The sequence below is a fragment of the Brassica napus genome, chromosome A3 (assembly GCF_020379485.1).
Source record: "Brassica napus cultivar Da-Ae chromosome A3, Da-Ae, whole genome shotgun sequence".
Lineage (NCBI taxonomy): Eukaryota > Viridiplantae > Streptophyta > Magnoliopsida > Brassicales > Brassicaceae > Brassica > Brassica napus.
The window spans coordinates 19,353,102-19,379,564 of record NC_063436.1 but is presented as its reverse complement, the minus strand read 5'-3'; the positions used below and the strand labels follow the sequence as shown (position 1 = coordinate 19,379,564).

The 26,463-nt window shown below is 30.8% G+C and overlaps 4 protein-coding genes and 1 pseudogene across 5 annotated transcripts; 3 read left to right on the top strand and 2 right to left on the bottom strand.

Moving 5' to 3' along the window:
• The first annotated feature begins 2,492 nt into the window (after positions 1-2,492).
• Positions 2,493-3,996, top strand: LOC106442355 (annotated as a pseudogene).
• Positions 3,997-4,228: 232 nt separating this feature from the next.
• LOC106439655 lies at positions 4,229-5,447 on the top strand. The gene is made up of 3 exons (XM_013881148.3): positions 4,229-4,560; positions 4,666-4,796; positions 4,999-5,447. The coding sequence occupies exons 1-3, from the start codon at positions 4,404-4,406 to the stop codon at positions 5,284-5,286; spliced, it is 576 nt and encodes a 191-aa protein (XP_013736602.1). The 5' UTR covers positions 4,229-4,403; the 3' UTR covers positions 5,287-5,447.
• Positions 5,448-8,249: 2,802 nt separating this feature from the next.
• Positions 8,250-9,096, bottom strand: LOC125607032. 2 transcript variants are annotated; one of them, XR_007338277.1, is made up of 2 exons: positions 8,632-9,096; positions 8,250-8,504 (listed from the first exon to the last, which is right to left on the bottom strand). XR_007338277.1 is itself a non-coding variant. In XM_048776551.1 (2 exons), exons 1-2 carry the CDS (start codon positions 8,735-8,737, stop codon positions 8,377-8,379), a joined length of 228 nt encoding a protein of 75 aa, XP_048632508.1. In that variant the 5' UTR covers positions 8,738-9,092; the 3' UTR covers positions 8,250-8,376. The 2 variants fall into 2 exon arrangements, 1 of the variants encoding a protein (XP_048632508.1); XM_048776551.1 differs by having other exon boundaries at positions 8,250-8,498; positions 8,632-9,092.
• Positions 9,097-11,305: 2,209 nt separating this feature from the next.
• LOC106442356 (receptor-like protein kinase At3g21340) lies at positions 11,306-16,146 on the top strand. The gene is made up of 13 exons (XM_013884052.3): positions 11,306-11,788; positions 11,879-12,416; positions 13,020-13,498; positions 13,582-13,726; positions 13,813-13,884; positions 13,987-14,058; positions 14,152-14,223; positions 14,302-14,486; positions 14,581-14,825; positions 14,920-15,046; positions 15,124-15,189; positions 15,275-15,464; positions 15,591-16,146. The coding sequence occupies exons 1-13, from the start codon at positions 11,695-11,697 to the stop codon at positions 15,997-15,999; spliced, it is 2,694 nt and encodes an 897-aa protein (XP_013739506.2). The 5' UTR covers positions 11,306-11,694; the 3' UTR covers positions 16,000-16,146.
• Positions 16,147-18,126: 1,980 nt separating this feature from the next.
• LOC106444185 (transcription factor bHLH87) lies at positions 18,127-20,083 on the bottom strand. Its single transcript, XM_013885690.3, has 2 exons — positions 19,460-20,083; positions 18,127-19,371 (listed from the first exon to the last, which is right to left on the bottom strand). Exon 2 carries the CDS (start codon positions 19,353-19,355, stop codon positions 18,348-18,350), a length of 1,008 nt encoding a protein of 335 aa, XP_013741144.1. The 5' UTR covers positions 19,356-19,371; positions 19,460-20,083; the 3' UTR covers positions 18,127-18,347.
• Between the last annotated feature and the right edge of the window lie 6,380 nt (positions 20,084-26,463).

The following is a 26,463-nucleotide window of genomic DNA, read 5'->3' as shown; positions in this document are numbered from 1 at the left end:
TTATTATATTGAGCTAAATATAATAAAATTGTATTAAATTTATATATTTATTTATTTTATTTTCGTAATTATAAAATATTTATGTTCAAAAATAAAATCTAATATGTTGGTAAGATGGGTTAACATTATCAAACTATATAATACATGTATAAAAATTAACATGATTTTATTTAAAGTTAATAATATAAAATCTTTGTAACTATTTTAATCACAATATATTTTCATTTTAAATATAATATATATTTATATATTATATTTTAAAAATTCTAATAAATCTGTGTAAAAATATTTAAACAATAACTTAATGTATTTTAAGTTATCGTTTAAAAATAAAAATAAATAAATTATATCCTATTTTATCTAGTCATGATCATGTTAAAATATAATTATTATACTAAAATAAATATGATAAAATTATATTCAATTGATAAATTTATAAATTTTATTTTCATAAATATAAATTATTTATTTAAAATATAATATGATGATAGAATAGCTTAAAATTAACAAACTATATAATACATGTCTAAAAATTAACATATCTTAGACTTTTATATATACAATAATAAATGATCTAATATTGGTAAAAAGAAATCCAGTTTTGAAAGACGGGTCAAAATTTAGCATAAATTAAATACAAAATAATTTTCAAATATATTTTCTCATTAATATATTAATTTGCTTAATAACTAAATGCAAATACAATAAGATAAATATATAATAAGAAGTGGTAAATACATACGGTTTAAACAATTAATTAATTATAACATGTAAATTATAAAATTATTGTATTTGAAATAGTTATATAAATATTTAAGTATATGATTAACATTAAAAATATATACCACTTATGTTCTAAAACAATAATTTATGTATAGAAAAGTGAAAACAAACACCCGTGCGGTTGCACGGGTCAAAATCTAGTATAGTTTTACAATTTGAATAACAAAACACGGTTTTACGGTTTTCAAAATAAAACATTTTTTTTTATTTTGACAGAAAACACATTATTACTACGGTTTTTTTTGCAGAAACACAATTTCAAACTGTATTAGAAAATAACTATTTTATTTTGTTTGAATTGTCATTTTGCAACATATTGTAAATTATATAAACCAAAATTAATTTAAATTTATTATAATATTTCACCAAAAAATAGTTTAGACTCTTGTTTAAATTTATAATATGAGTTTCATTTTTCATCTAGCTTTTGTGTATAAATCTATTTCTTAATTTGAAAAAATGAACAACAAACTAGAACTGCATTTCGATGCTGCGCGTATGGATGGCGAACAAAGACCTTATAAGTTATATCTATGATACTTTTGAAACCGTTGTGATAAAAAAAAAATCTAAGAAGCAGTATAACTATTGTTGATAAAGATTTACTACAATTTCAATCTAAATTACATGTACAAAAACAAATTGTAATGTTTACATATATACTAATTATAGTTTTCAGTAATGGTATTTTCATGATTAGTAAGAAGTAAAATAACACAAATATACTTAGACATGCATAAAAACTATTAATATATTACTTATCATATTAATATGACCATATTCTTATAAAAAAATAAATATTTATACAAAAAAACAATAAGCACACTATATTGGAAGAAATCAAATTTTGGAAATTCTTAGTAAAACATAAATCATATATTTACTTTGCAAAGGGAATGATATAAAGGAGTTAAAACAAACCCATGAAAATCTGTAGTAATTTATAAAAATATATGATGACATTTACTAATCTAAATATACATATTTTCAGAATTCACATGACATTAAATTTTATTAACTTCTAAAGTTCTTAATTCTAGACAAATCAATATCCCAATAATCCCCCTCCTCCTCCTTAGATTCATTAAAAATTGGTTCTTATAACATAATCATAATTTACCTTTGATATTTTAGCAATATTAAATTGATCTATTATTACTAGTAAAAGTTAATAAACCCACAATTCTAGGAAATATACTAAATTTTATGGGAAAATTTATCTCATACAGTATATTTTATTAGTTGAACTGCTAAAGTGTAAAATGTTGGGTCACACCTTCTTTAAAAATCAACTCTTGAGATAGTATAAAATCTAGTGTTATTTAAAAAAAAAAGAAGAAGTATTTTTACTTTAATAAATATTAAGAAACTGATTTCTAAAAACAGTTATAATGCACCTTAATATTACTTTAAAGGGAATGAATATCACAACTATTGGAATTGAATGGAACTTTTGAGGGAAAATATATTTCAATTTTTGTATTTACCTTACTAATTACTTTCTTTGATTTATTTCATCTGTTTTAATTTTGAGAAATTAGATACGTTGAAAATGGTTGGTCCACGCCAGCTTATTTCAAAACATTATTAGATCACTTTTGAAAAAAAGAAATCTTTATAAATAAGATGGCAGCATTTTTTTTAAATATGAGATCATTATTAGTTCATACATATTCAAAAATATCAAGAAGCCATACTTCTCTCTGGTCATGGATTCGAATGAGTGTCCATCCTTACCTCTCGAATATGTGAGGAAATACTTTGTAGAGTTCCAACTAAATCTCTTATGCGATTCAAGTTAGCATGCAAACGATGGCTCGCTCTTTTCAATGACAAGAGATTCGTCAACAAGCACTTGGCTCTCGTCGAGGAGCACGTCATACGGATCAATAGTGATCGCAAGGTTACAATAATCAGTCCCCTGACCAGAGCTTGCTCATCTTTTTCACTCCCATACGAATTTCAAGTTACACCTGATATCTATACTATGATTCACTGTGATGGCTTGTTGCTATGCATCTTAGAGTCCTCTGCGATGGCAGTTTGGAACCCATGTTTGAATCAAGTTCGATGGATCAAGGCATCAAGCCCGAGAGTTCTTATTCCATTAACTGTTTCTACGGTGGTATTGGATACGATGGTCTATCTCAAGATGGTGGCTACAAAATCTTGAGGTTTGGCGACAGAGATATCTTTAGAAATCAGTACACAAACACAGTGGTTGTTGATATATACGAGCTCAAATCCAATTATTGGAAAAAATATAAAGTTTCTTTGGATTGGCACGTGGTTAAAACTTGTAGAGGAGTGTCACTCATGGGAAACATGTATTGGATTGCTAAATGGAATCAAGCTGGCTTCTTCATCCAAATTTTTAATTTCTCTACCGAGACATTCGAGCCCTTGGCCTCTCTTCCCTTTGACTATGGTGCATATGATGTTCACAACTTATCAGCTTTCAGAGGAAATAATCTTTCTGAGAAGATGGAAGTATGGGTTACAAACATGGGCAAGAAGGGTGTGATAATATCGTGGACCAAGTTCTTTAGTGTGACGAGACCTGACCGCCAGGTATTTCGTGCTTGTGAAGGTATTGCTACTAAGGTGCATTTTATTGACAAGAAGAATAGGGTTGTTGTATGTTGTGAGGAAGTAACAGTAATGAAAGGTGCGTAAGTGTTAATATCTATCTTTTTGGAGAGGGTGAGATAGAAAAACAAGAGGTAGAACTACATAAACGAGGTTTTAGCTGGCCTTTTGTCTCCGGCTATGCGTATCTTCCAAGTCTTGTTCCGGTGTAACATGGGAGCACAAAACGATTGAAGCTTTGAAAGTTGTTCCGTGATGTATGTTTTTATTATAAATTTTATAAACTCAAGTATTTTTGAATATTTTATTACTTAAGTCATATGATATTATCGTCTAATGCAATATATTGACCATTTATGGTGAGCAAAACTTTGACTAGTGCCCTGGACAAAATATATGTAAATTTTTATTTAATTAGTTATCCATTCTGATTTGAACCGAAAAATCTGGATATCCATAACTTTACGAAGTAAAGTATCTATATCAAACGAATCAAATCACAAATACTAATATTCTTTGGAACGGATCCGTTCTATGCATATATATACATATTTAAAAAGTTATATATAACTTATATAGATATTATATTTTGTATAAATTTTACATATTTTATGTATTAAAGTTATTATATTAGTTATTAACATTTTAAAAATTAAATAATGTTTTTGAGACATGATCGTAAAGACCTATAAGTTCAATGCTTTGGATATTTTTGTCCTCCAACGGATAACAACACATTTTACACTGGGCTGAAAATATATTTGGGCTTTGATCCATAGCTTTTCGGGCTTTAAAACGACCAAACCCGTTGACCAAAGAACAAAACAAAAGACTTTTGAAGTCCAGTGCGCGAGTTCGATACGTCCCGGTCGCAAAATCAAAACAAGAAAAAGCAATGTTATGTCTCCGTCTCTCAGAGCAGGCGCGTGTAACCCTTGAACGCGAACACGTTCCTTCATTGCCTCCTTGAAATCAATATGAAGAACGCAACAGAAGCTGCTTCCACTATCCTCTGAACAAGAGTTTGCGTAATGGGTCAGCAACTTCGTCGAGCCGTTGGGAAAGTCAAAGAAGTTGAGAGATTCCCATCTTCTACATCTAGGGTCGCCGCACATCGGAGATCGCTTCCAAAGGAAGAGCTCACCGCCGCGAAATCTCCGTCTACCGCCGCCGTTGACGGTGTTTCTGGTAAAAGGAAAAAAAAAACTTTTAATTTTGTTATCTCAGGTTTTGGGTAATCGAAAAGTTTTCACCTTTATTATGAAATACGATTCAATTGGGTATGTTTGTTAGATGAAGAAGGTCGAAGAACAACGAGTGATGATAATGTTCTAGAAGAACGAGACCCAAAGTACGATACAATGTTGAATCAAATGGTGGGGAGGATTAAGGCTAAACCAGGAGGCAAAGCTGAGATGGGAGAGGTTTGTAGTAGTGTCTTATCTTATCTAGAAAAGTTTATGCTTTATGCTTTTTGAGTTTTGATATTGATTTTATTACGTGCAGTGATTAACGTTTTTAACACCAATAGTATAGTTATAAGTATTGTGTGTGTTAGTTGTAGAATCCCTGGTACATATACTATCCGTATATAAATAAAGTTGAGACTTTGTGATTTATATATAGGCATCAGTAGTGGAAAGTTCCAAAAGGCCACTTCCGAAGCTCCGGAACACAACTCCTGAATCAACAAGGTATGAGGAGAAACCTGTGCCTCAAGGAACGTTGAACGTGGCGCAAGTGAGACACATCATGCTTCTCTTTCAGGGGAAAGCTCAGGATCATAGCGGTTCAATGAGTGTGGAGGAGATAGCTAAAAACTACAGGATTGACGTCTCTCAGGTCAAGAAAATCACACAGTTCCTGTCTTTGCCTCCAGAGGTTACTGATAAGCAGAAGAAACGATATGAATAAAGGTAAAAAGGCTCTGTTTTGGTTCATTATAGAAAGTTTTGTGCGTCTGTGTGTAACAGAACCAGAGATGACATTTGACTTTGATTTTTTTTGTTTTCTTTCTGTGAGCAATAATGTAAGACTGTGTAAGCTAAGAATACAAAGCTTTGTTTTTCAATTAAGTCAATGATTCTTTGAAAACAACAGTTACATATAAATGAAAATGTTAAGTGAAAGGCTCTGCATCTTCATGTTCCTCTGAGACTCAAAACAATCGGTGTCTCTCCTTCAGGCTTAGGCTCTATCTTACAGTAGAAGAACAACTTTGATGGAAACTCAGGAACTAATACCATCATCAACAGAACATACATCTACAAAGTCCAAACTCGAGACGTAACTTAGATTTTTGCAAGAATCTAAGATCCCCTTCCATCACGAGATGTATGTTAAAATGAATAGAGTCTCTGTGCCTGAATATAGAAATATTTAGGTTCTTGCAAAATCATGTTGCTCGTGCCATGGTTATTCTCCTTTTTATTATCTCTAACGATTTTTATGGAAAGTAAAACTATTATGCGATGATTATGAATCCTGCTATTAAATTCATATCATTTTTTTCCAACTTAAGTAACACTTCTGTAGCTAACACATAGCTCTGAATTTGAAAAAAAAACAGCCATTAAAACTCTTAACTTTCAAATTAAAGCAAAAAAAAACCTATAACTTCTATTTGAGCCAAAAAAATCTTCAATTTTTAAATATTTACAAATTTAACTCTTAAACTTGAGTACCAGCCGTTATATCCGATACAACACTGTTCAAAAATAAATTGTTTAAGAAAAATCTCAAATTGATTTCTTCATTCTCATCGATTTCATCTTCTCAAAATTGATTTTAGAAGCAATCTCCAATGAAAATCATTACCCATCGCCAGAGAAACCACCATTACTTATCTTCATCGGAGATTGCCTCTGAAATCGATTTGGGAAAGATGAAATCGAATTGAGGATTAGGTTTTCAAGTGAAGAAGTGAAATCGATTTGGAATTTTTTTTAAACATAATTGTTTTTGAAACGGCGTCGTATTATGCATAATGTTTGTTACTCTAGTTTAATAGTTGACTATTCGAATTTATAAAATGGCCGAGTCAACAAAATATGAGAATTAAAATGGTCAATATTTAAAATTTTTAAAAAAATTTCTTGAACACGAGTTAATTTTTTTTTTTTTGCTTTCATTTGAAAGTTCAGGGTTTTAATGGTGGTTTTCTCCACTAAATTTGTATTTATATAGAATCTAGATATTCGAATCAATATTGCAAACGCACCACCCTAAGATTGGATGGATTATATACAGCGACGTAAGTAGATATTAAACACTATAGTATGTGTTTTTATGGCTTTGGCTCCGATAAGCTTATATATAGATATAAGTGTGCATTCATGTAATGCATTCATATAATGTTATAAAGGAGATAAGAGAAATGAAAGAAGTTTATATTCAAAAAAATAAAATAAAGGAGATATGAGAAGAGTTGATGGAAATAAGAAGAGTTAGTTACTATTTTACATTCTCATATTTGTTGTTTGAATCTAATATAATATTTTTTCTTTTTATTACAGAATAATGTCTACAAAGCTTTTGTACATGGAATTGAAAAGCTTTTTCTTTTCATCAAAAAAAATTTGACAGAGGATGAGTGAATTTAAAGGATACATACGATCCGTTGATACCTATAAAATGCTTCTTCTCTGTTGAAGGCTTGTGAAGTATGTCATCGTGTCATCAGCCACAATATCGATTTCTGGACGGTTGATTATATTGCATTCAACTACTTATCCGTAGAATTCTGATAGTCAAAGTTGCATTTATCTCCTTGGAATCGAGCTTAATATACATTTGTTTTTTTGTACAAGAAGTAGTTGACATTTTTCCACCAAACCTAGCTAGGTGAAACATTTTATTATAACGTAATAACAAATCCAAGTATTTATCCTTGGAATTTCGAATCAAATTATATTTAATTAATTTTGTCAAAGTTGCATGCATGTAGAATAGTTGACTTTTGTTACACAAGAAAATAGTTGACTTTTCTGCACCAAAACTAGGTGATCCCATATTTCTTATCCAAATTTTATACATAGTTTGGGTATGGGGCTCATAGGCCATCTTCTTTGTATACAGCGTCAAGGTACATTATGAATTAGAACGGTAGGAGAAATATTGTCCAATTCATCAATTTCTTTTTTTGAATGAATGCATGTTAATTCAACCCAAAAAACTTTTTTACAGTGACTGCAACATTTTTTTTTTGAACTGATTGAGATTGAAGGTAGAATGAAAACAGTGACTGCAACATTAGTTGAGAGTTATGTTAAATCAGAATTTGAAAAGAAATACAGAAAAGTTTCTTTCATTGATAGAAAGGCAGCCTTCAAAAAATAAAAGATTATCACATTGAAAACCATGTTTCCATGGTCATCGTATATGCTACTTCCCCCATTTATCGCAAGCTAGAAATCCAATTCCGAACCAGCTTATAAATGATTTTGATCAGTGAAAGTGGCATGTTCGGAATCTCACCATGCCTTTGCTTGTTCCGTTCAATCATGATCTTTTTGCATAGTAAGCTATCATGTATTATTTTATATATAACCGGTCTAAATTGACCAATTTTATATTCATTTCAAATAATAGCTTGTAATAAATTTTTAATATCAAATACTATAATAATAAGTTGTCTACAGTTCATATTACTATATAGTATCAATGATTCAACAAATATTTTTTTTGGAGTACTTCATGTAAATTGGAGAAACCAATTAGCAATTTCTCCCTATAACATTTTTTCAAACCCCGATAGATTTTCAACACTGTATGTGAACTCAATTAATATGCTTCATCATATCCAAGGAAAAATAACACCAAAACCAACTGTTTTCTTTCAAAACCAACTTATATACATTTTCATACTCATCAGCGGATATTCAAAAATTTCTTATTAGAAACAAAAAGAGTACACTTCTTGTTTACTTATTCATACATATATATAATATTACACATATATCTAACACTTCACAGTATTATCTTTGATAGCAAAGTTCACAATCTTTAGGGACCACCAGGACAGCGACATGGGCAGCAATATCCAGGGGGAGCCGGTGCGCAACACACACACTGTGGACACATGCGAACTGGTGGTGACGGTGCCATCAGCTTACGCCCTCCAGGGCCTCCACCTTTCCATCAAAATATTATTTTCTCTCAATTAAAAAAATAATAAAAAATAATAATTTTCTCTCCATAAGAAAGCCTAAACACAGCGTAACATAGAAGATGGGAAAATTGAGAGATCAACTAGCTTACCTCCTAGATGCGCACTAGCTGCTTGACATGGGAGTATTGGAGACAAGACCAGCGCAAGAACAAGAACATATAGGAGGACGCTGGATTTCGATGACTTGGTTTCCATCGCTGCTTTCTGATGAGAATATGTTATTGATTTGCTGTGGAAGTTGAAATCTTGGTGAGTGTATGCTTATATAGCAGGGTAAAGAGAGGTAGCAGCTGCAACAAGTTGGCTAATAATAGGAGTTACCAATAAAATAATTGAGATCAAATCTAGTTACCATTGACCAACATATATAAGCTGTTCGTTTTGATGATGCAACTCTCTTTTGAGTTCATATAGTAATTGTCAATCTCTTTAATTGTCTACATGATACTTACCTAAATAAATACATCCTCCCACTATCGCAATTAGTTGACCTTGGGGTAGTTGCGGTGAGATGAGTTTCTTTAAGTGAGAAAACAATAGCGATAAATTCATTTTCGTAAAGATATACTTTCTCTGGTTCGCAAAAAATGTCACCTGACATATTTCATGCGGTTTAAAAAAAAAATTTACTAATATCTATTGGTTAGTTAAAAAGAGAAAAAAGTTGTATATAAAATAACACTTTTTAAAAAACAAGAAAAATGCTAGAGTGGTACTTTTAAAAAACAAAGGGAGTAGATATTTTTCTCTCACTATTCGTTATATTTTTATAATATTATTTCAGAAATTATCTTTTTATATAACTCCACTGTGTTAATTTTTAAAATAGTCATTTACAATAATATATTTATAAACTAAATTATTATTATTAAGATGTTGACTTTAATTTTCTTATTTAGCAATATTTAAAATTAAACTATTAGTTTTAGTTCCTTTTTATTACTCTTAAACCACATAAAAATCTTTCAAACTAAAAAATGAAGATATTCACATATAAACATGATTTGGAAAATAGTTTATTTAATAACATAGTATATTAGTATTTTAGTATCTAAGTGCTATTCGTAATTGTCCCAAAAATAATAATCATATCCACGACCTAAATGCATGTATTTATAAGCTTAACATGAGGACATTTGCACTTGGCTCATATATCCTTTATATGGATCAAATAATGTATTTTTATTATACTTTTCGTATTTCATATAATAATATAGGTTTTATCCTTTCAGCTGCTTTGTTTAAAAGCAGGAACCTCTGATATTATGTGCCGCTTAAATAATATTGTTAAATTAATTTTTTTTATTGTAAAGTATGACAACGATCAAATAATTTTCTCTCTTTTTTTTCCTATTAGGGTTTTACAATTCTGTAACTTTTTATTGCGGCCGCCATGAATTTTCTTCAACCAATCTTCATTTTATGGGTTTTAGTTGTTGTTCACATCAAAACTATAGATTTATCCATATTTAAAGATTTTTAATGTCAAAATTGTGAAAAAACAATATTTTTTTGTGCTACTCCGCCTAGCTGTCCGATTGATGGCAAATCGCCACGAAAGAGAGCAGCTTCACGTTTAATCATCGTTTAATCGCTGGAAAACCGGGCCTCTGCGCCGTGTTTTAAAAAGGGTTTAACTTTACTATAGCCACTCGTTAATCACCAGAGTGCCGGCTCATGGTTTGTTGGGCTCTGGGCAATTTTTTTCTTTTTCTGTTAGTAATTTCTTTAAGATAAAATCATATAGAACTTCCGATACTATTTATGGACTAGCATCAAACTGAGTATGAAAGCACCCATAATTGGAAAACACTAATGTATTTGATTAATTTATTCATACAAATATTTTACAATTATTCAGATAAATCAGATACTATCAAGTAGACAAGTACTTTAAGATATGTTTGGATAGTTTAAAAAAAGTTGAATATTTCAGATATCAGGAAAGATCCAACGCAAACCGAATCATGACAAAACATAACGAAATCTGATCCGTCCAAATGAAACTTATGAACCTGATACTCAAATCTAAATCCAGACCCAAATTCGAATGGATATTCAACTGTTCATTCGAAGTTTGCGCTCGTGAGCCACCGCGTAAAGGGAGTGTTCTCTAACCAAAACAAATAAATAATTGACGAATGGTCACATTAAGCCTCAACTCAACTATTGAACTCTAGTCGATGATAAGTTGATAACCTAATTAATTACAAGGAAAACATAAATAAATACAGATCAAATAATCATCGAAACTACACACAAAGGTCAAAGTCAACGACCATTTGAATCATAAGAATGTTTTGTGTGTTGCATGCACGTCTCCTCTCTGGACCAGCGAAGCCAGTTGCAAACATTCATATTCTTTTATGCAAGTTTGTTGTAATTTATAGCGTTTTGGGACCATTTCGATCTTCCCAATCTCTGCGTCTTTTAAAATGGTGTAAGATAACTTTTCCACGATGTAGCAAGTGCAGCATGTTATCTTAGTTCCAGAAGAACCACTTTAATTTTGTCGCTAATTACAAAAAAAAAAAATCTGAATGGATATTTAATTTGGTTACTTTCTCGGGCAAATACTATACTAGAAACGAGAATAACAAAAAAAAACTTGAAAATAAATTCTTTGGATCATTTTTCAAAGCATGGAACTTTTTTTTAGAAAATCAAATCCCAATCAAAATTGAAATATTATCAAAAACGAATCAAACCGTGTCTTATCTAATTGGGATTTTATATTCATAAACTAAAAAAAAAACTAAAAAACGGACAAATACTGAGATTAATTAATAACCAAACCGAGATTTTGCTTGTCTTTTTTTTTTCTGACGTCACCGAGATTTGATTATCTTCGACTTTAAAAGGTAGAAAAGAAAATGATTTTAGTGCAAACGTACGCATACAACGTAAAAACTGTAAGATCAAGGGGAAATTATTGAATCGTTAAGTTTAATTTTTTATAGAATGTAAATCAATTAATACTTATTAGTTTATTTTATTGGTTGCAACGGCCGACTCTTCTTATTAGTTTATTTCAAAGTTGACCTACAAAAACTATATCGTGCTTATTTGCTTACAAGTTATCTCCATTACTAGAAAACTTTCTGTGATTTATATTTTGTGAATGTCTATCTCCTTCGTCTCATAGAAGAATAATGGAGAAACAGCCACAAGCACTTCGGTTATGTGCGTTGATCTGTATCACTCTGTCTTCCCTTTTACATCTCGTTGAAGCTCAGGACCAAAATGGTATTTACATACACTTTTTTTGTTGTTTTTCATCCATTTTCGACAGAAAGTCTTATTTGTTTTGATACATTTTGGTTCATGTGTTACTAGGATTCATCAGTTTGGATTGCGGGTTATCGCCAACCGAGCCTCCTTACAACGATCCTTCAACCGGATTAACATACTCAACAGACGATGGTTTAGTGCAAAGTGGCAAAACCGGAAAAATCCAAAAGGAGTTTGAGGCAATCTTCAGTAAACCGTCTTTGAAGCTTAGGTACTTTCCAGATGGTGTCCGAAACTGCTATTCCGTGAATGTCACGGAAAGCACAAACTATCTGATCAAAGCCGTTTTCGTGTACGGTAACTACGATGGTCTCGCCAACGACCCGAGTTTTGATCTTTACATTGGTCCGAATCTTTGGTCAACGGTTGATATGAATGGACGGACCAATGGTACTATCGAAGAGATCATCCACAGGACCATATCTAAGTCTCTGCAGGTCTGTCTAGTTAAAACAGGAACAAGTAATCCTTTTATTAATACCTTAGAGCTACGACCACTTCAGAACAATACTTACAATACTCAGAGCGGTTCGCTGAAGTATTTCTTCCGATATTATTTCAGCACTTCAGATCGCACCATAAGGTATCAATCACGCACGCCCTTTTGATTTAACCAAGTTCAGTTTTTTGTTTATGGTTCGGTTTAAGTTTTTCTGAATTCTAGGAAACCATATCCAAACTAGAACCCAATTTCGATCTGATTATTTTTCTTTTATTCTCTCAGTTTCATATTAAATGTAGTTTAATCTTTTTAATTTTGTTTTATTATAAGTGTCGTTTTATATTTTCAAAGTAAATATTAAATATTTTTCCAGTTTTTACTTTTATATTTAGCTTATTAATTAACAAAATCAAATACACTAATGAATTAAGTAGGGATAAAACATATAAAAAATTTTCCTTAATTTGTGTGCAAAAATTTTAAAAGACACTTCTAAGAAAACAGAGGGAGCAGCTTTTACTTGGCTTGGGATAATTTGTGTTTTCTTAATCAAATATATATAATTGAATGAATGTACATAAAATAATTACTTCTGGTTTATTCGGTTTGGTTATATCACATCCGAGTTTGGTTTATTTTACGGTCCATATCTTACTATAATTTTTTTGTTTGGTTTGGTTCGTTTATTACGTCCAACCGTATTTTAAATGTTATTCTGATACACGGATTAATATTTTTTGGTAGGTATCCCAATGATATCCATGATCGTAAATGGTATCCGTTCTTCGATTCGAAAGAGTGGACAGAAGTAACCACTGATCTCAATGTAAACGCTTCTAATAGTTATAAACCACCACAAATTGTAATGGCGTCAGCATCAACGCCTATAAGTACTTTTTGGCCATGGAACTTCACCTGGACATTGCCGTCTTCCACTACCCAATTCTATGTTTATTTACATTTTGCGGAGATTCAAACTCTAAAGTCCCTCGATACCCGAGAATTCAAAGTGACAATGAATGGGAAACTTGCCTACGAACGTTATAGTCCTAGAATGTTAGCCACAGAAACTATATTCTTCTCCACACCACAACAATGTGAAGGAGGAAAATGCATCTTGGAGCTAACCAAGACGCCCAAGTCTACCCTGCCTCCTCTCATAAACGCCCTCGAGCTTTTCACCTTGATCGATTTCCCACAGTTGGAGACAAACCAAGATGATGGTATGTCTATAATTTTTCCTTCTTTACTAATCCTTCAGTTTTTATGGGTTGGTTATTCATACTAACAATAATTTTTCCTCTAGTTGTTGCTATCAAGGGTATTCAAAATACTTATGGATTAACTAGAATAACATGGAACGGAGATCCATGCGTCCCTAAACAGTTTATGTGGGATGGTTTAAATTGCAACAGCTTAGATATTTCCACACCACCTATAATCACTTCCTTGTAAGATGAATCTTTATTTTATCTGTTAGTCATGTCACATCAATTTTTCATCTTTACATGAAATGTGTTCATAATTATGTCTTTAGAAACCTATCCTCAAGTCAGTTAACAGGGATCATCGCACCTGGCATTAATGATCTGATCCACTTACAAGAATTGTAAGTTTCTCGATTTCGCATCTGATCACATTAAACGCTTGTTCACCTTAATTCTATCTTAATTATAAAATATTATATATGTATATTCAAATGCTTAATCAGAGACTTATCCAATAACAATTTGACGGGCGGAGTACCAGAATTTCTTGCCGGCATGAAATCACTCTTGGTCATGTGAGTCCCTTTGTGAAAATACAATTTCTACTGTCTCGTAGCTTCCTTCTTTACAAGACTGTTATGTTCCTAACTTTGTATCTATCTTAACAGAAATTTAAGTGGGAATAATCTTAATGGCACTGTTCCTCAAGCCATTTTACAAAAGAAAGGACTAAAGTTGAAGTAATTATTATCATACTGTTTATATAAAACCACTTGATATGTTCAGTTATCGTAACTAACACTACTGGTAACCCACAGCCTTGAAGGAAACTCAGATCTTATTTGTCCGGATGGATTATGTGTAAACAAAACCGGAAATGGTGGTTCCAAGAAAACGAATATTGTAGTACCGGCTCTTGCATCGGTCGCGTTCCTGGTTGTTCTTGGATCTGCATTGGCTTTCTTTCTTGTTTTCAAAAAGAAAAAGACCTCAAACATTGAAGGTAGACACACAAAAAGCTTTAAGATTGACATAAACATTGCAATATATTCATAACATATATGAAAAGTCATTTGAGTGATGCACTGTAACATTAGGTCCATCATCATATACGCAAGCATCAGATGATAGAACAACCAGATCTTCAGAACCGGCAATAGTGACGAAAAACAAAAGATTTACTTACTCAGAGGTGCTAACAATGACAAATAACTTTGAAAGAGTCCTTGGTAAAGGAGGATTTGGGATGGTATACCATGGAACTGTAAATGGTACTGAACAAGTAGCTGTTAAAATGCTCTCACACTCATCTTCTCAAGGGTATAAAGAATTCAAAGCTGAGGTACATTTTAGCAGACCTTTTACGAAAAATGTAGAAAACATTAATATGCTTAATGGATTCAAATTTTGATTGCATCGTTATTTTAATTTTCTAGGTGGAACTTCTCCTCAGAGTCCACCACAAAAATCTGGTGAGCCTCGTTGGATACTGTGATGAAGGTGAAAATTTGGCTCTCATCTATGAGTATATGGCTAACGGAGACCTAAGAGAACATATGTCAGGTAAGGATATTGAATATTTACAAAGATCATATTTTTTAATGGTGTGTTCACATATTTATATATTGGTTCAAATGTAGGAAAACGAGGTGGATCTATTCTGAATTGGGAAACTAGACTAAAAATAGTTGTCGAATCTGCACAAGGTTTGATATAATTTTGGATATATAGTTATTTGTTTTCTTCTATTTATTTTCTTAAACGTTAGTGAAAATGAATCTTGTTGCATAGGGTTGGAATACCTGCATAATGGATGCAAACCACCAATGGTTCATAGGGATGTCAAAACCACAAATATATTGTTGAATGAACATTTCCAGGCCAAGTTAGCTGATTTTGGTCTTTCAAGATCTTTTCCGATCGAAGGAGAAACTCATGTGTCAACAGTTGTTGCTGGAACTCCTGGTTACCTTGATCCAGAGTAAGTTTTGTGAGGTCATTGATTACTTACTTTGTTTCAAATTAATATAAAGATATGTTCTTTGTTTTTCATCATTTGTAGCTTAATGCATACCATTCCTAATGGCATAAAGATTTTTTTTTGCAGATATTATCGAACAAATTGGTTGAACGAAAAAAGTGATGTCTACAGCTTCGGAATTGTACTATTAGAGATCATCACAAATCAGCCAGTGATCAATCAAAGTCGTGAAAAACCACATATAGCAGAATGGGTTGGGTTAATGCTTACAAAAGGAGACATCAAAAACATCATGGATCCAAATCTCTATGGAGATTATGACTCTGGTTCTGTCTGGAGAGCAGTTGAACTAGCAATGTCGTGTCTAAATCCTTCTTCAGCTAGAAGACCAACCATGTCTCAAGTTGTTATCGAAATAAACGAATGTTTAGCATATGAAAACTCACGGGGAGGAACGAGTCACAACATGAACTCACAGAGTTCCATAGAAGTGAGCATGAACTTTGATATTGGAATTACCCCTGGACCTCGCTAAACTGCAAAAGCTATATAGATCTTTCGTTCTATTGAGTGAATTTTTCTTTATTTAAAATAAATGTTGGTTTTGTAATGAATTTCTGTCACTGGTGAATGAATTTCTGTCATTGTTAAATGTTTTATTTATTGTAATCAAGTTGAAACAGATTTTCTGAAGAATAAGTTGAGGAATAAGGATGATACTGGAGAGGTATATCATATCGGTTGATGGTTGTGGACAACTGGATGCTGTTTTCTTTAATTATAAGCTAAGAAGTTGCCAAGTTGATAAAGTAATGAAATATTCAACTTTCGTCATCTAATGTGTATCCTCTGATATGAGAAGATACTTTGTTCTTGATTTTTTTTTCCCCTATAATTATGGTCTTAGAACTACAAATAATAAATGGACATGTGTATCATGAGGATTTTCTCTTGGAATTCTAATGATTAGTAGGACCAAAATCTCGGATTTATTAAGATATAAAAGGTAATTGAGGTTATGCTAATCTTTCCAAAAATAGGTTGCTTCACAGGAACATCTTTGTCTAAAACGTTAAATGGAAACAAACAAACACCATAACCGTTCAATTAGAAAGTCAACAAGCATGATCGATTCTTCTAATCTCCCCAGCTTGCAAACCTCCATCGAATCCTGACTTTTCTTTTGATTATTATATAGTTTAAACATTATAATATGATTGTTTTCTTAGAGTTTTTTGTTCGCGGGAGTCAACTTGAATATAAGATCTTATGATACTATATAAATGATTATATTTTATCTACCAAATCATCCAATTTAGATATTTAACTTCAAATCTTTGTCGCTTATTAAATAAACCTTTTTCATAACAAATTACCAAACCTAGCCGGCCGGTTGTATCTCGGATTGTTTCATTACTTTGGTGACTTTTAACTTAGAAATGATAGTTACATATTTACATTGCACTATATATTAACTTGATAAACGTTTCACGACGGATTTTAATTCCATCCCATAGCCAAGTTGCAATAGGCCCTCACTACGAGACTCCTCCAAATTTATAGCTTGTTCTGGTTTAATTAGACCGTTTGTGTTTTCTTTTCTTATCTTTCATTAATATACAATGTGGGTTTGAACCCAAATAGTGATACATGCACGAGACTAACACAAACCAGTTGCTGTCATGATTTTATCCGTTGATGTAGTCTATGTATACATCACTTTGTTAACAATGAGTCTTAACACATTATTGTGAGTAAACACATGCAGAAAACTTAGTTTCATTTTTAATAACAGATTATTATTCTTTATGGAGTTTTTTGGATTTAAAAACGATAAAGGAACGTCCAGTTTTATAGTGTAGCCAAACCAGACTACTAAATGGGTTGCGAGCTTACCGGTATGGCACTGAAAATACACCCAAGTCAAAAAGAAAATCACATCCATCACAAGAACAACATAAAATACTGTTAAACGAAGAAGATGGTGTTTAGGGAGATATTAGGGGAGAAAATAAGACAAAGACCAAAGACAAAAAAGAAGAATAAAAAGAGAGGAATGTAAAGAGATGCATGTGGTGAGCATTTTAGGGTGTTTGAGTAAGGTGGAGTTATATTCTCAAGGCGCACGCCTTCAACATTATTAACTCTTTGCTAATCTCCAAAGAATGTTTTGATTTAAACACTTCTGTGAACATTATTAGATTCATAATAATATTATTCCACTAACACTATTCAGCAATCAGCATATACCTGCATATATACATACTAAATTTTGGTTAGCAGTATATCTTGAAAAAAACAGATCTGAAATCAATATTTTTTCTGGATAATGTTGCCAAGTGCCAATATAAATTTATACATATATAAAAATATGCATTTTAATAACCTTGCAATATATATCATATACGGGTCCTGAGAATCTAATTTATTACTATTATTCGAAAAGAGTTCTCCATGAGTTGTTAAAAAAAAAAAGATTTCTCCATGAAAAGATAAAACTTTTTAACAAGACTAAAATAGAGAGAGAGAGAGAGAGAGAGAGTCAAGAGACAGAGGCACTTTCTAAACACTTTTGCTAATAATCATCGCTTCATAATTGCAATTATCTGACCATTTCTTTTCTCTAACAGTAGTAGTATATATAACAAGGGGAGGGTGAAAATATTGCAAAGATAAATAAATTAGCCTCTTTTGGCTCTGTTTTCCACAATTTCAGAAATTACAAAACTAAAAACTTTGTATAAAAAGAAATGCAAAAACAAAGACTTGAAAATAGAAACAACACTAGCCGACACACCATTCTCAACACAGAAGTGCCTTTCTTGAGAACTGTTAAAACAATCAAGAAGCTATGATTATGTTAATGATGAACCGATATATTATTCAACACTCTTGGTGATGATGAACCTGATTAGGGTTTTGAAAGGGAATAAAAGATGGGTGAAATAGTGGAAACGAAGAAGGTGAGGAGAAGGAAAAATTGGCTGGGTCAAGCTTGGGTCTCAAGTTTTCTAAAGCCTTTACTTGCGCTCTAAGGAACTTGAGATAGTTAGCAGCTTCATCAAGCATTGAAGCAGTGTCCATCTTACTCCCACCTGGAACCAAGTTCTGTAAGACCCTAATCTTCTCGCTTACCCTCTCCCTCCTCTGCCTCGCTGCTACGGTTTGAGGATCCGTTGATATCTTCACGTTCTTCCTCTTAGGTTTCTCAACGGTCTCCAACCCTAAATTCACCGGTCTAAACGCAGCAGCTGTGTATATCATCTCTTTCATCTGCGCAATGGCCTCTGTATCTGGCTCGACGTTATCAGACAAAGAAGCTGAATGTTGTTGGAAACTGATGTTTGTAGAACCATCTCTGTCTTTCTCTGTTCTTGGCTTCTTGGATTTTAATTGATTCTCATCGTATATGAGCTTGAAGTTTCCTTTCTCTGAATCTTCTTGAGCATGGCCAACAAGACAGAAGTGGTTTCCTGTCTCGTCTCTGTTTCCTCTGTTTCTCTTAAATGATTTAGGCTTTGTTGTTGTTGTTGTTGTCTCTGTAGTGATCTCTCTGTTCTCAGACTCAGCAGGTGAGACTCCACCAAAGCTCCAAAGAGTCTGACAATCTGAGAATAGCACAGAGATTCCTTCGTCGTCTTCCGTTGATATGTTGTTGCTGTTCGTCGTCGCTGACAGCAAACAATCGATCGATGATGGATCTATCGAAGAAGCTCTGTTTCCAACATGTTGATGGTGTTGAGTCTCACCAATGATTCCAATATCAGACATGAAACAGCTGCTAAGTTCATTTCCTCCCCAGATCAAATCTGATCCTTGATGCTCCATGATTTTGCTCTCTCGGGTCATTCCATAGATAGCTTGTGCGTAAACCGATTCTAATCCTTCCATTGGATCAAACGCAACTCTGAGAAAACAAACAAAACCAATGTGAGAAACAGAGTAAATTTTGCAAACAGAAATGAAACCTTGATTTCTTTTATTCTTTAACCAACCTTCTTGTTTTAGAAGCAGCTGTACATGAAAAGGTAAGACTGGAAGAAGAGAACAAGCAGATGAGTCCACAAGAGATATAAACCCAAAAAGGAAAGAATGTGAAACAGGGGAAAGAAACATAAAAAAGAACTGCTCAGAAAGGAAAGAATGTGAAACAGTCTGTAACTCAATTTATTTTCTCTGTCTCTGTTTCTGATCTAATGAGGTCTGCTAAGAGTTACAGATGTTTTGCTATAAAGAAAGAACTTAAAAAGCCTATAGACATCTATGCATATTGCATTACCAGATTTGTTATTCTGCACGTCTATATAGATAGGTACAAGCGCGTGAGTTAGAATATAAAGTATTTGATCGCTTAACTAAAGACTATTTTTCATTTACTCTGAGGTATCTTTCACCAAATTTTATGATAGCGCCATATGCGATTTGGATGATATTTATATCTGTAGGAGTTTGAATTCAAATATACTCTCTGTTTCCGAAAGTAAAATTTTTTTAGAGTATTCACGTTTATTAAGAATTTAATAAATGTTTATAATTTAATTTATTTTTTACTTTATTATACATTTTCCAATAATTTTTCACCAATAAAATTTAATCAATTTAAATATTCTCAATTAATATTTTTTAAAAGTATAAAAAGTATCTTAATAATATAGAAAATCTATCTTTGTGAAACAAGAAAAAAATCTAAAAAATCTTACTTTTGGAAACGGATGGAGTATTAAAACAACACAAAAATGATACCATTTTTTACAGTGTCTATTTTTTAATGTGAGAGTTATATATTAAGTTCATTTATGCCGCCATTTATTTCACCATGAGCATTTTCAATATATTACTCCATTTATTTTTTAACTCCAAAATAAAGTTTTTTATCCTGATTTAATTTTATTTTAGAGTACAAAATAGAATGATAATTAGAAATGGAGTGATGAATATAGTTACTCTATTTTTAAAGTAGATATATTTTCTACTATATTGTGTACTAAAAAAGAAATAAGGTTAGGAGAAAATTTTACTTCAAAATAGAATTTAGAGGGAAAAAAAAAAGAAATGTGGTTGAAAATTCTTGAGATAAAAATTTGGGAGTTATTATGGTTTCTCTCTTGTTTTGCTATCTCGTGTTTATACAACGCAAAATGACGACAATGCTATCAAACAAGGGCACAAACCCTAAAAACAATATGTAGGCATTGTTTTTTTTTTTTGAAAAAGGGCATTAGACATTGTTTTTTTGCCAAAGAGTTTTCAAAAATGTAGACATTTAAGTAAAAATGTATACATAAATAGACATAAAATAACATGAAATTTTTTAGTTACGCTTTTCCGATTTTATAAGAACAAATTTACGTGGACTGGATTTTCGTACCAAATTTTTTTTTTTACCTGGACTGGTTTCCTCGCAACCTAACCGTTCAAATCGAACAACGTGTTGTCCAGTCGGAGGTTACATAGTAGTTCCAAAAAATATTAGACTCCAGAACTGAAATCTATTCTATTAATTCTGCAGCATGACCAGTTGATTTTTGTTTGGTCCAACTATTATTTCAACGAAACATACTTTATTTATTTTAACCCATTCGAATCTATATTTCTCAATGTAACCACCACAATACGGCTTAAGAATCGGGGTCCACTCCCATGCTTCAAATTTATAACTGCAACAATATATCTTAACTAACAAATGCGAATATGTTTGCAACAACAAAGAATTAAGTTAGTTCAATTTTATCCGCTCTTTGTTTCCTAATAATCTGGAACATATTATATCTAGATTCTGGATTTAATCACCATTTAAATTACCTACTAATCCGGAGCCAAACCTTACTTAATTCGATTTGTTACCTAATAACAAAGATTGTATCATTTTTTTTCTCAGTAGTCAGTATACATCCAACAAATAAGAATATTCAAGGAATCAAATCGAGTATTTAAAACTCAATTTTGAAATTTGTTTATCTAAACCATTATCCCATAAAATAAAATAAATTTGTTTACAAGAATTTGGCATAATAATTAAATTAAATTTATAAAACAGTTTTAAAAAAAATAAAATGTTAAAAATGAAATTAATACAACCCTAAACATATAAAATTAATATACTTACAATGTAATATATATTTAACAGAACATATTAAAATTACTTTTTCACATTTTTCAAAAATATTGTTCGTTCTTCTTCGAGGTGGGTTGGGGCGGGTTTGTTGTTCGGGTATATAGTTCATGTCTAATAGAGTACGGGACTTGATTTTCTGGTCGATTCCAAAATTGGTTTTTTAATACGAATATTTTTGACTAATTATGTTAGATAACTATTAAGAAAATATAATATGTTACAAACTTAGGCATAAAGTTTAAAAATAATTTCTGAAATACATATAGCATAGTGTATAGTTATGCAACTTGACATATTTAAAACAAATACATCTATCAAAATTTAAATTAAATATGATTATAAGAAAAACAAAAATATGATTATAATAAAAACACAAATATGATTAAAAACATAAATATAAAAATTAAATGTAAAAAAAATAAAAAATATATACCCGCCCTTTTGAAGGGCGGGTCAGAATCTAGTTATAGTTAAATAACGATGAGATTAGTTTAGACTACAAGTGAACAAGTTACAAATACATATGTTCTCGGTTTTGTAAAAAAGTTACACGTCCTCGGTAATGACGTTTTTTAAATTATTATAACCAAATGAGTATGTTCAATACTTTCTTTTAATGCGTCAAATTTATTAATCAACAAAAATACTTATAAATGTCTAATAAAATTAAAATTTCAAATCAGCAGAAGTAATTTTATCCACCATATTATTACAGTGTCCTAGTGAGAACGTTGATTAACACGAATACGGAATTTCAAATCACCACCCATTTTAAACTTGATTCCTCTCTAAACCAGATTTATTAGCTACCTAATCCATGTATTTATTTAAAAGCTCGTGAAAGTTGATTCAGTAGTGACTTGAAATTCAGTAATCGTGTAAAAGAAGTTCATTCAAAATCAATGTCAGATTATTAACGGAGGGCTATCAAAATACATAGTATAAGATTATTATACATATAGGTTGGTATGAATATAATAGTTTCTGCATTCAACGAGCATCTTTTTATGCAACCCTAGAAGATATATATAATAATTGATTGCCCCAATAATATATAATAATTGATAAAATCATACAGTATATGATTGTGCACTTGATGAAAAAAGAGATGTAATTTAAAATCTGCGAGTGCTTGAGCAGAGAAAAAGGACTGGCATCCTTTTAGCATCGTGCGAACTGAAAAGTGTACGGGCAAGATCGAAACGAAGGTGGGGTTTAGGTTTTGAATTTTTTTGTGAATAAAAAGTTAAGGTTAATTGTCTTTAATGATAGGATTAATCATGTTCAAGCTGCAAAAGTAACTAATCATAATCATACAAGTACCATTTTCTTATACTTCTAGAGTTCTAGGTGTTAGTTTAATTTACCTTTTCGTTATCATAATCAGTCATTAGGGGTCAATATGTACATCTCGATCTATCTTGTAACGTTTTTTTTGTAAGCAAATAGTACAAAACTGTTTAGAACGTAATATTAAATAATAGGTTATAACAAAATCTTTTTAAATACTTCCTGTATTCCAATTCTCTGTCTAGCCATGCAATTAACAGATAAAAGTTTTACCATATCTTAATCGATTAAAATATTATCCAGAGTAGATTTCAAATTTAGTTTTACATTATATAACATCTTAAAAGTAAAAACGCCAGATTTCGAGTGTATATTTCGGATTACAAATAATCAAAACATATATCAAATTACATCAATATTACAAACATTCCTTAAAATATCCATAAAAAAATTACAATCACTTGAGTCCTCATGACAAAAACTTGATGATTTTCTATAATTAGAATTGATAACAAAATAATATGGAAATTTTTTTGGGCTAAGAAGATATAGCAACATGAGTGGGAAATGCAAGAAGACCTATCTGCCCAACCACATGTCTTGCATAATCCCGCAGCTCATTCAATTTTTTTTTTTGTTTTTTCTCTTATAATTCTCAACTTTGTTATATCATTTGTTCGGGGGTTCTTTTTCCTTTCTCACTTCATCTTTTACCACCTACCATCTATATTATATATTCTAAACACTGGGTCGGTTCAGAAGTTAAGTTATCTAATCGATTTAGGCATATAATTTAAGAAAATATATTTTCATTCATATTTAGAAATTTTATAAGTATTTATATTTAAATATATATATATATATATTGTATAATAATAATAGTTGTGAGAAAATTTAGCATTGTCTATAAAACTGATATTAATAAATATATTAAAAATTGCACTATTAAATTATATTTATTTTTAAGATGTGAAATTTGAATTAAGAAATAGTTTTGGTAAAATTATAATTGACTATATAGTCAAATGTTTATGACAATATTGATAATATTACTATATAATTAAATTTATAAAATTATTTTAATCAATTAATATTGGAAGCCAATTGGTATATAAAGTTTTAATATGACTTATATTATTTATATATTATATCAGATACAAAAATATAAGACATATTATTAAAAAAAAATTCTTAAGCATCTAAAAATGTTGAATTTGCATTGTATAGACGGGTTATTTGCATTGTATAGACGGGTTAGCATCTAAAAAAATTCTTAAGCATCTAAAAAAAATTCTTAAGCATCTAAAAATGTTGAATTCTTAAGTACAAAATCGCTGGTCTACTAAAACGCTTTTGCCCTCATGCGTTTTATAACGTGCAACTCTCATAAAAAAAAATCCGAAGAAGAGTTTTTTTTTATCACAAGAGCACATAAGAAAAAAATGAACAAAAAAATTCATTAAAAGAGTAAAAGATTTTTTAACTATATCAAAAGAAAAAATATAAATAATTATTTAATTAAATAATAAAATATAAAAAATAAAAGACTTATCATTATTTTTGAATAATACATTTTTCAATTCAAAATTTTGCTTTTTTGTTATTATTTCCAAAAAAAATCAAAATTTTATTTTAAAATATAAAAAATTATTTTTGACACTATTTATAATTTTAAATATTAATTTTTATAAAAAATATTGGGGAAATTATAAAAAATATTAATTTTTTAAATATTAAACCCCTACCAAATCCCTCTCCTCAAATCTAAACGGGGTTAGTAGATTCTAAAAGTTATGTTGAGTGTAAAAATATATATACATTGACTTATAAAATTTGTTACTTTTTTAGATTGGTATAGATTTCATGAATTTGTATTATTCTTTTCTATCATTCTTTTTGTAAGGTAAATATATGATTTTATATTTTCTAAATCATTTAGCATGATTATTTTTATTTTTATTGGAAAAACATGTTTATTTGTTAAAAATAAAATAATAATAATATATATAAAATTATATTAATATTATAAGATGAATATTATATTAACAGCTTTAACAATATTATATGTTTGTTTAGTAATTCATATGTTATTTTAGTTTTTATTTGAAGATAAAACAATACAAATATAATTATATATTCAAAAACGTAAGTATATGAAATGTAATGAATTATAATTTTGGACATATAATTTGGATTGAAGGTGCAATAGATATTTAGTACGAGTAATTATTTTGTTTTGTAGATATTAGCACATTGATTTTGAAAATCTCATGAATATATATGATATTTTGAAAGTTGTGTCTTATGAGTAAAAATGAATATAATTCAAATAACAGTAGATTTAGTCAGAATTAGAGAATCAGTAATAACTAAACTTTTTGAATAACAACGGATTTTAATAGATCTTGAAAATTCTTGAACTAATAACAATGTATTCTATTAAGATTTTGAAATTCATGAACCAATAACAATAAAATCTGATTTTGCGCTCGTGGTATATAAATGATCTTGAACTCCGGAAAGCATATATGCATTGTCCCTATCCTCTCCAATTATGTTGCAGGCTTGGCCAAGTATGAGACTCTTTAATCATGACGATCAAATCCTTGCAATCTATCCCTAAGAGCTGACATGTCGAATGCTGAAACATACTCTTCATCGTCCATTGTAGTGCTTCCCGTTCTGAATGCAAGGCAAACTCTCTCTGTAGATAATTTTGTGTCCTCATAAGTTAAACATTCCCTAAGTTATCCATCCAAATACATCCACACCCATTGAACTATGATGTGGATGTCCAATACCCATCTATCATGCATATATTACCCAAGCTTAAGACTTGGGGTTCCTCCATACTATGCTCTTGTAGAATAGGTGACACCATCTCGTTTGCATTGAACCAGACTTGATACTCACTCTCTGCATAACGAACTAATTCCAAAGATCCCTGTCTATCCCCCTAAAGAGTTCGTCATTTCGGACTTTCCAAATATACCAAATTATGTAGAGATAAGGATCCCTATAGAATTCTGGCTCGGCGATGATGTTCTTTTTCCAGAAAAGATAGTCCATATTAGCATAAATACTCGGAACCGGGAAGATATCTAGATTTGTTGGTGTTGATGATAAGGTATGCATTAGAAAATAGCATGAGTAACAGGTTCTTTTGGTTCTCTACGTCATGGACAATAGTTATCGTATTTCATGTCACGCCTTATTAAATTCCTCGTGTTACTACCATATGACCTATTAACAATTGCCGTATAAAATGACATATGTTCTATGTTCTGAGGCGCTTTTATGTCCATTTAACAAAACATTTATTCAGCTAAAATATTGCTATTTCATCATTTTGTATTCCTGTGTTTGACTACAAATATTACATATAATTATGATGATTGAACTCGTTACCCTAATCATTTCTGTTGAAATGTATTTTATTATTATACAGACTGTTCTACAGTGTACGGTCTGATTGATAAAATATGGGACAACATTTTCAAGAAATGCATATATATTTTCTGTCAACGTAAATTAGTCAAATAATTCATCTTTCTTGAAATGTCGACAGTGTAAATTAAAGAACATATAGAGAGA

Coding starts and splice junctions, on each gene's coding strand:
- LOC106439655 (XM_013881148.3), top strand. CDS start 4,404: ATGGGTCAGCAACTTCGTCGAGCCGTTGGGAAAGTCAAAGAAGTTGAG. Junction 4,561..4,665: donor CGCCGTTGACGGTGTTTCTG/GTAAAAGGAAAA, acceptor TATGTTTGTTAG/ATGAAGAAGGTCGAAGAACA. Junction 4,797..4,998: donor GCAAAGCTGAGATGGGAGAG/GTTTGTAGTAGT, acceptor ATTTATATATAG/GCATCAGTAGTGGAAAGTTC.
- LOC125607032 (XM_048776551.1), bottom strand. CDS start 8,737: ATGGAAACCAAGTCATCGAAATCCAGCGTCCTCCTATATGTTCTTGTT. Junction 8,499..8,631: donor AGCTAGTGCGCATCTAGGAG/GTAAGCTAGTTG, acceptor GGAAAGGTGGAG/GCCCTGGAGGGCGTAAGCTG.
- LOC106442356 (XM_013884052.3), top strand. CDS start 11,695: ATGGAGAAACAGCCACAAGCACTTCGGTTATGTGCGTTGATCTGTATC. Junction 12,417..13,019: donor ACTTCAGATCGCACCATAAG/GTATCAATCACG, acceptor ATTTTTTGGTAG/GTATCCCAATGATATCCATG. Junction 13,885..13,986: donor CTGATCCACTTACAAGAATT/GTAAGTTTCTCG, acceptor ATGCTTAATCAG/AGACTTATCCAATAACAATT.
- LOC106444185 (XM_013885690.3), bottom strand. CDS start 19,355: ATGGAAGGATTAGAATCGGTTTACGCACAAGCTATCTATGGAATGACC.